At 38.0% G+C, this 14,185-nt stretch overlaps 1 protein-coding gene across 4 annotated transcripts in view; it reads left to right on the top strand.

Moving 5' to 3' along the window:
* Positions 1–14,185, top strand: part of RMND1 (required for meiotic nuclear division 1 homolog) — an 18,480-nt gene that overhangs the window by 845 nt on the left and 3,450 nt on the right. For 3 of the 4 annotated variants that reach the window (XM_017739605.1, XM_008637880.2, XM_017739607.1), the window contains exons 2-7: positions 4,080–4,188; positions 7,084–7,159; positions 7,522–7,561; positions 10,578–10,678; positions 11,925–12,031; positions 14,044–14,108. In XM_017739605.1, coding sequence (XP_017595094.1) covers positions 4,080–4,188; positions 7,084–7,159; positions 7,522–7,561; positions 10,578–10,678; positions 11,925–12,031; positions 14,044–14,108 — 498 coding nt within the window. The remainder of the gene's footprint in view (positions 1–4,079; positions 4,189–7,083; positions 7,160–7,521; positions 7,562–10,577; positions 10,679–11,924; positions 12,032–14,043; positions 14,109–14,185) is intronic. The other variant, XM_017739608.1, reaches the window with a different exon arrangement.

Below are 14,185 nucleotides of genomic sequence, written 5' to 3'. Positions count from 1 at the left end.
TTTTACCCAGTTTTAAGGCTTCACTCAAACAGAAATAAAAATGAAAGTAAATAGTATAAAGTTTATATTCAGATTAAGTTTCATATGGGAAATGAACGTGCAAGTGTAGCCTGTGTTACCTGAGAAAGATCATTCTTTGTGTAGAAATAGCACCTTGATTATCAGACTCCTAGGGCTATAGAGGAAATGCAGCAACACACTGTTTTAGATACCCTGAGATATGACGAGGAAGAACAGTGCATATTTGTAGCCATATCTGCTTAAGATAGCTCTTAGCCAAGCCAGGCCTTAAGTATACTTGAGTATAGGATTTCCATGGTGAATCCTGGTGTCAGATGTGTACTGTTCTCAGGCTAAAACAACTGAGTTCCAGGGTGTTGTTAGTTAAATAGTATGATAGGGGGGACTAAAACAAGCCTTGTCCCTTCAGAAATAGCTTCCACGTTGCAAAATATATCTGTTACATAATCTACTGAATGTGAGCAGAGAAAAGTTTTAGTGCTTGCCTTCTCATATCTAAGCTTCTGGTTAATATTCTGTGTGATGACTGTGCCTTAGTGTAACATAAAGAGGTAGTTACAGACAATTTAGTTCCCACTCCTATTTTCATACTGCTTCGCAAGAGGAAACTGAGAAATATTAGTCCTGAAACATCATGTAATGTTTCCAGCTTTTTAGTCATGCTATGACATTACATTCAGAGTTTGATTCTTTTTGGTTTTGGGTGAAGCAGCAGCATTCTTGAGGCTTTTAAATGACAGTATAGAATGCAAACAGTTTCTTTGTTTGACATTTTCATATATATGTGCAAATAACATGCAGTGCTATTTTTACTTTTTTCCATTGTGAAGAAATGGAGAAAATACTGCCTGATACACTGAAATAATAATATACTTCCTGAGGAAGCTTTTGCATGGCAAAATGCTGGGCCAGAAATTATGTAAACTCAGACCTAACAGAAACAGAAACATTTGCTATTTTTTAATAAATCCAGTGTGGTTTTGTCAGATATTTATTCCAATCTGCAGGGGTGCAGATAAGCTGTCACCATGACTGCAGGCTGACAGTAGTGGAGTCAGCATTTTTTTACCTGTCCTTATAGCTATGTAGTATAGAGAAGTAACTTCTGGAGGTAGCTGATTTCTGGAAGATTAATAGAAGTAGCACAAATGGAGAATCTTTGAAGGGTTTTTTTTGCAGCATGCCATCAGTTTTTTCTAAATCCTGGTGTCACAAAAAAAGCTGATCTTGCCTTCTGTGCATGTTTGAAGGCAACCAGGTGCCCCCTAGTATTGCAGGCCATAATGCCAAGGCCATTGCCTTGGGGACATCTCCTTCCCAGCTTCTCCTGCCTCTGGAGGAGCTGCAGGCCCAGTCCTGAGGTTCTTGGTTAGAGAACCCTGAGGATCTGTGGTGGTTTCTGTCTGGGAGAGCCTGACAGCTGACACCTTTCTTTTGCAGAGCACTTGGTGAATGAGATCCTTCCCATCCTCCCCAACACTGGTCTTCATGTGTTCTTACAGGCAGAGTGCTGAGCACCAGCAGTGATAAATCGTTGTACAACCAGTTTTTCAGGATCGATGGAGGAGTTACTTGAAAGCAGTTGGGTGGTTTAGTCGGTCCATCAGTGAGTGGTACCACTACTTGGTTAATCTTGTACGTACGGTCTGATGGCAGGAAAAGCCTCTGAGCTAATTCTTAGTGCTATAGTCATCTAGCATAGAAATAGCTTGAAATTCAGGCAAAGACGTCGTATTTACTACACTTTTAGGTGAAGACTGATTCCCCTTCTGGTGATACAAGGACTAAAGCTCATCATGCAGATTTTCTTGCTTAAAAATTTTAGTATGCTTTAAGTGGAAGAGATGGACTGCAGAGACTTATGATTCCATGAGCTTGTACAGTCGTTGGGGGCATGATGATACAGAAAATCAGTTGTCAGTGTACTTAGCTGTCCTTAGGAGCAGCCATCCTGTGTGCTGCTCTGAATGGAATCTCAGTAACAGTGTAGGCAGAAAGCAGGAGGGTGGTGAGTAGCTCAGGTTCCATTCTAGCACCAGTACAGGTGCTGTATTCTGGGGTTTTTGAAGTTTGCAGGTGAAAGCGATGTAGCAGAAAACATGACATTAAGGTTGATAAGCCATTTAACACATCGATTTTAGGATTAGCTGATTCACTGATTAGAGTAGATTTTTTGGCTGTATCTCCACCAACAGTCATGGGAATTTAGATATTCAGAGCACCCGTGGACATGTATTTTAGGTGTCTTAATCTCAAATTATACCCAAGGCAAATGTTCTCTATCAAACAAGAATTTTGTAAATACTTAAGTGAAACAGTACATTGTAACAAAAAAACCCAAAACCTGAAAGTAGTTCATGTTCAAAATGCTATTTCAGGCATGTAGCTTAGCGGAAAAACTTCTGGTTGTAACTAAATGAGAAATGTAGCCATTCAAACTAAAATTGCAGCTGTAGGACAGAAAGTTGAAATGAAGAGTAGCCCAAGTAATAAACTGTGGGAAGCACAGAGCAGGATAGAGATTTTCAATTGTATACTAACTAGAAGATGAAGAGTTTGCTCCCTTAACTCTTGACAGAAGAATTTCATGACAGAGTATGTGTACTTACAATAAGAGGTTTTTGGAATAATCTTCAGATTCAGATGCATAATTGGCACTGGCGATTTAGAGATTGAGAACGGATTTATACAGTTGAAATTGTGATAATGAAACTTGCTACTTCAAGGGAACTGAAAACACAGTTCTGTTCCACTGTTAATTCAGCCTTCTAGCACAGTTGTCGAAATATGCCTACAGAGTTGCTCTTTGAATATTAGAATTACTTTGAAAGCTTATTTTCTGCGAGTGGTTGCAGAATTAAGCTGATGGGTAAGGAAAGCTTTGGATGTGATAACAGAATGTGAACATTTAAAAAGAAAAGTTCAAATGTGAGGTGGTGATTCTGATGATTGGTGGTGACAGGCCCCCTGCAGGGAGCAGAACACCTCTTTAAGCCTTGCTGTTTGACAGTATGAGTGCTGCAAGAATGTAACTTGGATTTTAGGTTGAAGTGTATTGTGGGTCTAAATCCCTCCAGATGAGTACAGTTCCTTTGTTCATTTGTTGTTAGTTACATCTCCATTTGTATTAGTTACAAAAAAACTGGGAAGTGACCGATCCACAGTGAGACATTGCTTTCTGGATATTTTCCACTACATTGTACGGAAAAACATTATTGTAGGTCATACATGGTGTCAGAACAAAGAAATATACTTCAAATGAGTACTACAATTTTCAAATCAGTTTATTGTGACTTGATTAATCAAGAAAATCTCAAATCTCCTTGCAAGTCAACATAATTTTTCCAGTTGAATAAGGCATTTTAGTTATTTAGGATTGTGGGATATTGGGACAAACTGGCCATTGTGTACTGTTCAGCCGTGGTGGTGGTGGAGACCACGCTGTTAGTGCAGGATGCAGCTCAGGGTGGGGAAGGGACGCTGTAGATGTGCAGCACTGCAAGTGGCCCAGAAGGTCAGTGACTTCCTGTGCTGCAGTGGCTCAACCTGGGCAGTAGCTTGGTGCATGGCAGAACATGATGTTTGTGATTGGAGGTTCTGCTTGATAAACAGTCTGGGGTAGTCAGACTTGGTTTATCTTTAAAACACGGATGTTAAAACTGCTATCAGGGATATCTTGCCTCTGGTTTCAGTGGTCAGCCAAGCATGTCATAAGCTGTGTGATGGGGGAGAGCAGCAGCAAGTGTGGCTCTGCTGTTCACGTATTTGATTGGCATTCAGGGAAGAAGGGTTTTCACTGTGGCTCTACCACAGAGTTTTTTGGTGCAACTTAACTCCTGTCTCCTGGTTTGTTCTCAGTGTGTGATTTGCTTTCCTACTTAACAAGGAGCAAGTAATCTCATTAGTATATGTACAGCAGGTGGGCAGCACGGCAATGATACCACAGAACAGTGCATAAATGAAAACTGTCACTCTTAATAAATTTGAAGCAAATAGTTGTCTTATTAACATTTTGCTTCAGCCTTGCCCTAACTCAAATCTTTATTCCTTTGGCACAGAATCTGATGCAGTGCACAGCCTTTGCAACAGCAGATGAGTATCATCTTGGTAATCTGTGTCATGACCTGACTTCACATGGATATGTTGAAATAACAAGTTTGCCTAGAGGTAGATTTTTGAAACATTAAATGCAATGTTATACCTTGGGAAATAAAATACGGGTGATGGATATCATTTTTATAACTTTATGTATTCTTATTCTGATAATATCCTGGAATATATCATACTTCCTGTAAAATTATTGCTTTGCTTAAAGATTCTATTTGCTTAAAAATTCCCACAACAAAACCTTTCAGAATAGCAATATGGGCAGCTCTTGCTCTTACCCTGTGATAATTTTTCCCAACATTACAATTACACTAGAAGTATAGAAAAATTACGTGCATGCATGAGAAATAGCTTTGGAAATTGACTGATAGAGAGAATTTCTATAGACATCACTGAGAAAATTCTGAATGTTTTATTTTAATTAATCTTTCAGTAGTGAGGTAGTGCACTACTTCAGCTGTCAAAACAATTTTGTAATTTGAAGTGTTGCATCTTCTTTCTGTATCCACATTTCTATTAATGTAAATTACAGAGCTGGAGAGGAAGGCATGCAAGAGAGAATCTTACTGACTAAGTGAAATTAAAATGATACACACATAAATGCTTAGTTCTAGTAAAGAGAATGCTGTTGATACTTCTTCTCTATTGGGCCAAGTATATTCTAGCAATTGTGGAATGCTTCACTTAGCTAGGCTTTAGCAAAATAATTGGTTCTGGTTTCCATGTAGAGTATCTCGGAAGACTTGGGAAAGTATGGCTTGGAAATAGCTGCAGTATACTACAAAAGAAAAACAAATGGATCTTATTATAGCTTAAGGAGCCTTATGCCCTGGAACAGCTGTGATTTTCATATGTGAGTAGTAGAATGCCTTTCTTCTTCCTTTTGGAAGAACAAATTATGTGAAGCTAGGAGAAGGAGAGGCAGTTCATGGGCATTTTAGTAGGGCTTATCAAAAACCTGTCTGCCTCTCAAATAATAATCTAAGTGCAATAATACTCCAGTAGGTCTCTTGCAAGGACAGGATTTACTGATGATTGTCTTGTTCAGAAAGATGAATATGAAAGACAATACCCACTAGAATATAGGCTTCCTGTTCCTCTGTCGTTTCTTTGTATTAAAACTAACCCTGGTTTCACAGCTTTGGGATAGAAACTTTGTACAACCCCAGCATGACCGTGAATTAAATGTTACTGTTGATGGTATTTTACCCTGGCAGTGTCGTTTTTGCCAGTTCCTTTTATTTCTTCATGGTGTTTTTGACTCATAATGAGTACTGTTTATCAAAGGTTTGGAGGAAGTAATGATGAAAGGATATTGGATTGTGCCAGCAAATCTGAAGTGGTGTGATGGTTAGCATATGCATGTAGCAGTGGTTGGTTACCAAGCCAAACACTGAATCTTGGAAAATAATTTTTAAAAATATTACCACATAGAAATCTAAATCAGCAGTTATTGTGTGGATTTGTTACTTTGTAGTGTTTTTCCACAGCATTATTCTTGGTTTTGACCTCTTTAAAAACATTTTAGAGGCAGATCCTGCACCTCCACTTAAAGTAGACCAAATTCTCTTCAATTGTATATGTTTTGGCTGGAGTGGATAAATAAAGATATGACCAGTATTTGAAAAGGCAAATGAGAAAATACAGACAAATGTTACTTCCATGATGAACTCAAACTTCACACCTAAAACTTGCTCTAGTTGTTCATCCAATGATGTGTTTCTGAACTGAAATAGCAAGTGGAAGAAAAGTCTTTAAGGGCTCATTCAGAACAACCATGTGGTCCCAATTCAGATATTAGCAAAAGTGTATTTTACACTTGGTCATCTCTGTCTGCTGCCTCAGTCTACCTGGCCTTTATGGCTTGAGCAGTAAAGCAGAAGGTAGAATTTGTACACAAGCAGAATTGTCACTTGACTTGTGATTTTCCTGCAAAGACATTTAAATTTTTAAGGCTTAGCTGTTAGGCCCTGCAAAATCTTTGTGAAGTCTCACTTTATAATAGTGGGCTTTACTGGTCTCACTTTATATAGGGGGCTTTACTGGTCTAGCTTCCACTAGTGCTGCAACAAAATGAGTCATGCTGGTTTGAAACAGCATCAGGACTTCTAAAAGTTTATCTGTATTAGTGAGTGGCACAGTGGAGAAGATTTGTAGAAGAAAGTTCAAACCCCTGTTTTGAGAACCCAGCAACCACATTTTGTAAGTTTGGGGGAATTCTACTTGGACTAGCTCTAGTCTAATCCTTTGTAACAAATGCCCCATTAGTGGTCGGAGTACCACAGGTGCATTTTTTGGAGCTTCTCTTTCAGTTTAATTTAATGCAAAAACCCTCACATTTTTTGTACTGTTGTGCAGTGCACATGAGAAGTGTGGTAAAGGAGGGTGGGTGGAAGATTTGTTTCAAAAGCACACTTCTGATGTGCAGGGAAATGCAGGTGTAGGCTCCCCCATCCAGGGGGTATGCTCTTTCAAGTTTCTGACTGGCAAAGCAAAGTCAGCACAATTTGAGTGCAGATTAGTCCCTTAGTGTATAGAAAAGAGAAAGATCTTCCAGGCAAACAGATTTGAACAGTAATTTCTCTGCAACTGCAGCCAACTTCCATAATTCTCTCACACTGCATGTCCACTTCTGTGTTCTGTTCCTGGTTATTTACTATGTCTGCATCAGTTTTCTCTTAAGTATTTTGTTCTTCAAGGCTGCTACATTTCGTTAACTGAAGATTCTGCTGAAGTTCCCAGTAGAGGCTCAGTCGGCCTAGAGTGTGGCAGTTCTGAGAAGCAGTATAGTTTGATACTGTAGTTGTTTCCTGGCAAGCATTTCTATCAGAAAAATACAATGTGGGACTGGCAGATGTGTTACTGTGCAACTGTTGAATTATATGCTTACAGCTATCAGCTGTCATGTTCAGAAGTTTAACTAATTATTCAATTTTTTCATTTATTTCAAACAAGATGCTGCAAATGTTTTGGTGGTCAGTACTGAGAAATCTGCAAAAGAAGATGATCCTGGCATGATCTTTTTCTTCAGGTAAGCTATAAATCATGCTCAAAACATTATGGGATTAGTAGTAATGTAATTAGTAGTAATGGTGTGAAGGAAGTAATGCAGCTTGCTAAATCATTGTATCATGTTACCTTATGAAACTCAAGGAATAACTGTCCAGCCAGAATGACTAAAAAAAAATCAGAATTATTTAAATGGCTAAAAAACACCTTCTCATGGTTTTTCATTAAAGTATGGTTAAAAAGCAACTGGTATGTAATTTCTGTGAAGATAGTTTTAAGTTTCTTGATTCACAATGACAAAAATTGCCACTGTACAATTAGACTATTCCATTAAAATACATTTAAAACAGTATGATTACACTCAGTTTTTCCTTGAATTCGCAGGGAAGGGGCTGTTGTATTTTGGAATGTTGAAGAGAAAAGTGTAAGTAAAGTGAAACTGTTGGTTAAAACTGCATAAGCAGGTGTTTTGTCAGTCTCACAAAACTCAGTGTGTTAGGGGTTTGTTTGGAAGATTGATCTTTCCATGAAGGCAAATTCTTCTCCTAATGAGTGCAGGTTCTTACCTGCTGCTGCCCTCAAGTGTGTGGGCTGCTGATACATCACCTTTGCAACTCATACTTAAGACAAAAATATGACACCTTAATCTAGTGAGACTGACAAAAAGAAAATTTTTGCAGCTCTACATCCTGAAAAAGTAGATCAGAAAAATCAACCTGTGAATGATTGTTTGAAAGGCATTAATATAACAGAAAATATGTTAGAAGAAAAGGATCATTCCACTCTATTCCATTTTATGTCAAAACGATTAGAGACTTGTATTTGTATAACTTTGAAAGAGAAAAAAATCTATAAGCAACTCTTTAATACTGTTCTGTGTTTTTACCAGCTAGCAATTTTCCTGAAGGAAGTTTTTTATTGGTTGGTATAATTATTAAATATGTTGCTGACATATAATATTTTGGTGATCTTTGCTGACCAAGAAGGGTATGCCAGAGGCATATCTATTTTGATGAATACATTTAAAGTTATTTAATGTTTTAAATGTATTTTTATAACTGGTTAAACTGGGATCTAGATACAAAAAGTATTGACCTTATCTGTAGGCAGAGTATGTGAAATTAAATGGTGTAATTAATAGATCATACTGAGATGCATAGAAGTTCACAGGAGGATTTTCATTGGGGTAAATGAAAACAGAGAGCACTTGTTTCCAGACACGAACAATTTCTGGATCCAAGTTCATTTTTTCTGTTTCAGAACTGAAATGTTCCTGATTTCCTGTCTGTTCTGGGAGGTGTCAGTATATCAGGTGTCCATACAAAAAAAGATACTAGTTCTCCCTTCAAACCTTGCCTCTAGCACACTTAGGATGCTATGGATGTATCTACGCTACTGATTCATAAGTATTACTGAAGACCAGCTGACTTAACTCCTGATGATCTTTGAGTTGGACACCTCAGCCCCTGGAGTACTCTGAAAATTCTCCTTTTCTTGTACATGCTTTGTACCTTTGAAAATTTCGTACCTTGTTTTCCTGGTCAATACTAGTAACAGTAGTTGGTCCCTTGCTAGCTTTATTTATAAAAGAGGAGGAAAAATGCCTCTTTTTGCTTATCAACATCATAGTCAAAGTTTTAACTGCCAAACAACTTGCTCAAACAGAAGAAGTATTTTTGTGGACATGCTTTAATGAACTGAAACAAAAGGAGAAAAACCCCGAACTGGGCTGTAGAACAGAAACTGAAAGTAATTCAGTAAAACAGACAATGTAGAGTATCACTGCAAATGGACAAAAGTGCTCCAGATTGACTAGTAGGAGAAAAAAAACTTATTTTACATTAAGAGACGCTTAACAGGAGAAGTAACAAATACAGACTGATCACAAAAAAAAATTTAGAATACGAAATACCAGTTTCAAATACCTGAATAGGAAGGTTGTAGAGCAGCTTCCCTACCAAAATAGCTAGGACAAAAAGAAAAACCAGCTTTGAGGTTTTTTTAAAAGGAAATTGTGTGACGTAAGTGCCCATAATAGCAAGAGTTTGCAGCTAGTGACTCCAGAACATCTCTTCTAATTAGTTTTACTGTGTCACAACTAGTCCCTTCTATAAAATTAGGCTGGGCCTAGAAGCAAGCGGGGTTTGCATTGCTGAACTGTCCCTGGACACCACTGGTTGGCTGAGGTGACTGGCCTCAGAACAGACACTTCCTATGTTTTCATACCCTTTTTTTTCCAAAGACGTGAATTATATGGCAAATCTTAGTCATGCTAATACTGAATTCAGGATTACAAAGGGAGCAGTTGCAGCTGTAGGGTTGAGGGGTTTTTTTTCAGTGAAAAATGTTACTGTGTTACATAGATAGATAGTATCAGCAAAACTCTTGAAAGCAATGAAGAAAGCTAGCAATGCAAAGGAAATCCCTCTTGCAGGTGATCCAGCAGATTTTTTAGAGTACTTAACCTGGAGAATATGCTTTATGAAAAAGTTACAGTATACAGTTTTGTACTAAAATATTAACTATGATCTTTTATTTTAAAAAGAGAGTGCTTTTTAAGTATGCCTTAGTAGAAGATTGACCTCTTTAAAGAATTTAGGCATCAAAAGTGTATTGTGGTTTTGTGGTTTGGTTTTTTACTGGCTGTTATGTAGCTAAATGCCTTTTAAAAACTTGTAGGTGAGTGCTTTTTTTAGTTCAGAACTTGTTCTAATTGCAGATGAGGGGAGCCTTGTAGCATATAAAAAGGAACAAGAGAGCCTAAATCAGGTATCAGAGGACAAAGTTTTGTGAGAGAAAAAGGCTCTTTCTTCCTGCATCAGATTTTAATGTGCTGGAGAATAAAAGAGCAAAGAGATTACTTCTGCAAGTAAAATTGCACATTTAACTATTTACAGGGATGAATGTGGCAGCTGTAACAATTTTTCCAGATTTTTGTAGTGGTAAAGGATTTCTCTAATATAACTGCCCTCTGGCAGCTGAAACAAGACTACTGATTTCAGCAGCAATCAGAAACAAAATTACTGATTTAGCAGCAAACTAGTAATTTTATCAGAAACAACCACCTGATGTACTTATCCTAAAGATTCATTCCCACATTGAGACATCTGCCAAAATCTTGTGCAGCTCATTGTTATACTGAATACATCCATGTTGTCCTCAATGCTATTGTGGTTAATCCTTACTGTGTTCCATGTGTGCAGATATTAAATGACATTTCAGTTTTCCCAGATTACTTGCAGTTGTTAATAGCCACAAATTCTTCTGAAGCAGTTTCAGAAGTAAACTATGTTAATAATAACTTCATTATTTAGCACACCTCTTCATTGTTATGTAAATAACTTCAGCATAAAGGTTGCATTCATCAGCCTGCTCTATGCAAGTTCTTTGCAGAGTGATAATTTACTGCATGGTAACTGTTGCTGCAATTGTCTTCTTAGATGAAGAATATCATGAGAGTGCTAGAGCAGCATGAAATTCAGCCATATGAAGTTGCACTAGTCCATTGGGAGAATGAAGAGCTGAACTATAGAATAGGAGAGTAAGTATCTTCAGGCATTCTGTATATAAAAGCTAATAGACACCTAAAGCTAATTCAAGCAAAAGCAGCTAGTAAAAATATACTTGTCCTTGCTTTTTTCCCAAATGAGTAAAATAAATAAAGAAAACAGTAAATCTAAGTTGACAAGTGTTGCTGTCTTGGTAAACTTGCAAGTAGTGGCTTTTGCTATTTGCTTATACAATATATCTTGTAAATAAGAAGCTCCCTGCCCACACAACTCTGTGTTCTTCAGCAATCCCAAACAGAAACTATGTACCTCACAGCAAAGAAACTTATGAGCATTTTTGAGACAAGTCCGATTTTAAAGAAGATGCTCTCTATAAGCTTTCTCTTTGTCCCTGAGGTTCATATACAAAGATGTAATTTCAGCATATACTTCATTTCCTAGGAAAGTTACGACTTGATTATTGGGTAATGATAAACCTGGCAAGTTGTCTTTCCATGTTAAATAATGTTTTTTCATCATGGAAGGAAAATTATCTCTACAGAAATATTTCACAATGAAAATGATTATATAAATTACCTGTAATTTTCCAACAGCACCTAAAAGCAACCCCTAGACAGGACACTGTTAATACTAGGAACTGAACTAATGAGGTTGAGCTTATTTAAGGTAATCTGGTAAGGAGACAGGTGTTTGATTTTTCCTGACCATTTGAAAACTGCATGTACTATTCAGTTGTGTAATTTGTGATTCCTGACATGCTCCATTGTGCCTATGCATGTTTCATAGAGATTCATATGAAAAGTTAAACGAGTCTTTTGTCCTCTTTTCTTTGCTCCTTGCCCCCTATGCAGTAGAGGTTTTAGGGAAAGTAACATTATAGTGGGGAGGTAGTAAGGTTGGTAAGAGTGACAGTGGAAAATGAAAACAGAAAGATAACAGAAGAGCTAAAGAGCAGGAGAGAGGCCAGCATCCTGCTCTGAATTATCTGTGTGTATGCAGTAATGCTGTAGTTACCATCACAGCTTGCGGCACTTGCATTTACACCTAGAAAATTTGGTCATAATATTAGTCTTAAATTGAGGAACTAATTTTCAGTGATTGTTGTGATTGTTGTCAGGTTGAACATGAGTAAAATGGAAGGATGAGTATGACACCTATACAGATATGGCATGCCTTATCTAAATAAATAACCAGCCCTTCTTGCATTGTCAATTATTCTTTAAATGTTCTTAAGCTTGTGGCTCCGTCAGTGAAGATGCTTCAATCTTGTCTTAACAGAGGTCAGTCAAAGCTCCATAAAGGACAAATCTTGTTAAATTCTGAGCTGGATAGTGATGAAGTTGTTCTGCAGAAATTTGCCTTTTCAAATGCTCTTTGTCTTTCTGGTAAGTTAATATTGTTCCTACTATGTAGTCTGTGCTACAGATTTTGTGAAATGTCATTATAAGTGGGACTTGTACAGTCACAGGCTGGAAAAGACTTGGTATCTGGTTAGACAAACTGTGTAAGGAGTGTGCTTCAGTAAGAGGATTTGTTTTCAATGCTTTTACTGTGTTTTTTGTAAATTGGAATTGCCTTATTCAATGTAAATCGTTCTAAAGCTGAACAAAGCACATTAACAAGCATGCTTTGCAAAAGATACACGTTCTACTGAGCATCCTGTTCCCCACCCTTGAGAACTATCCTACGATAACAATGAGTGTAGAGTTCAGTATTAGAAACTTCTCAGTAATCTTGGGTAATTCATACTGACAACATTTCCTCTGACAGAAGAAGCTAGATGCCAGCTAAAGTGATACAGAGCACCTATTCCCAGCTGGGGAGGTGTATCAGTATACACATATCTGGACCAGAGTCAAAATAAAGGTTTCCAGGTTTATTAGCCATGGTAGCAGACAGTGGGAGGCACTGGGAAGAAGTCAGGCTCACCAGTCGTGCTGCTGCTTCAGGAAATAACACCTGTCTGCTGCTTCAGACATTGAATGATGTAGGAAGTGGGAGTTAGGAACTAGCAGCAGTAAGGCTGTCCTCAGAAAGGCCTTTAAGGGAAGCCTGTCTGGTCTGCCTACCACTACTGTCTTTAGGGTAAATTCCAGGATTCCAGTAGTATTTTGGGGAAGTGCACCTTTATGCAGGAGAGAAACAGAATGCACATTTTTGAAGTGCTACACCATTTGATCAAGGAGTACAGTGTAACTAAATGGTTCCTGAAGGAAGAGGAAGGAAGAGCTGTTGAGAAAAAAGCATATTGTTTTCTATAGTTTTCCTATATATAAAGTCACTGTATGGAAGAATAGTGCCACCTAAAAGGGAGCAAGGGATTTTTTCTCAGGAGATTATGTTCAGTAAAAATAAAGGATGCAAGTATAGTCCCTAGTCAAATTTATGACACAGCAGAGACCAACCTCTGTCAAGTAACAGGTGACAGATTAAATGCTTACTGGCTTTTTTTTTTCAGGGGCTAAATTTAAAGTCATTTAAGTCAGTGGCTTGGATTAGGCCTCTGTATTCAAAAGATGAGTGTGCAAAATGCTCAGCATTGGGTTTACTGTCAGTGTCCTAACCAGATGATACTATTGATTACTCCCACAAGAGTTCATTTTGACAATTAAATCTTATCTGATTATTTTTTCTGTTTGAATGGGGTTAATTTTTGATCTGTTGCAACTTCATTCTTGTCTGGGAATCTGGACTAAAGAACAAGGCCCAAATTTTATCATCTTGTAGAAACAGCTTTCCAGGTTCAAGCTGAGGCATGGTAGAATTTGTGTTGCCAATGCCAGTGCTGAACTCAAGCTTCCAGAGAACAGAAGTTAGTATCTTCAGTAACAGTACACTCACCTAAAAACAAAACAGGAGATTGCTCAAGTTTGACTTGAGCTTCAACAGGAACTGGTGGTGTGTCTATGCCAGCTAACTCTGTGGTTGGAGAGCACTGTGCATCCATACTGGACAAATGGAGAATGAGAGTTGTGCAGGACACTAGAAATGCAGTGGAGGCTCTTGAGGTACCATATGAAGTCAGCCTGACACCAGCATAGCTCATTATCTCCAGCCTCCTTGGAATGTAATTTGCAGAGGGTTCATACATCCAGTAGAGCACTTGGACACACAGCTTCTGAGTTGAAGCAAAAACTCTCCAGGATATAAACTAATTGCTTGGAGAAGAAAGCTGCGCTCAAAGTGCAGCTGGTTCTGTGTGCAGAGCTGTGTCAGTGCCCAGCCCAGATTTGTCCACTGATACATGAATAGTGATTATATAATACAAACTGTAACTTGCTTCAAATGTCTGTAAGCATCAACATGTCCTGAAGCAGCCTGTTGGCAGATTTAAAGTTACAATTACTTGAAAGCATATGTACCTCTCACAGTCAGCTTTCTCATCTCTGTGTTGCAGTAAAGCTGGCTATTTGGGAATCGTTACTGGATAACTTTGTGGAATCTATCCAGTCAATTCCTGAGGTGAGTGAGGTCTTGTTTGTAATTCTCCCCTCCTTTTCTCCTGTGTTTTGTAAAAGACCAGTGCATATGTAGCTGTA

This window comes from Corvus brachyrhynchos, unplaced genomic scaffold (assembly GCF_000691975.1).
Source record: "Corvus brachyrhynchos isolate BGI_N302 unplaced genomic scaffold, ASM69197v1 scaffold14, whole genome shotgun sequence".
In the NCBI taxonomy this organism is placed as follows: Eukaryota; Metazoa; Chordata; class Aves; order Passeriformes; family Corvidae; genus Corvus; species Corvus brachyrhynchos.
The sequence above is the reverse complement of the archived record's forward strand: the minus strand, read 5'-3'. Positions and strand labels throughout refer to the sequence as shown.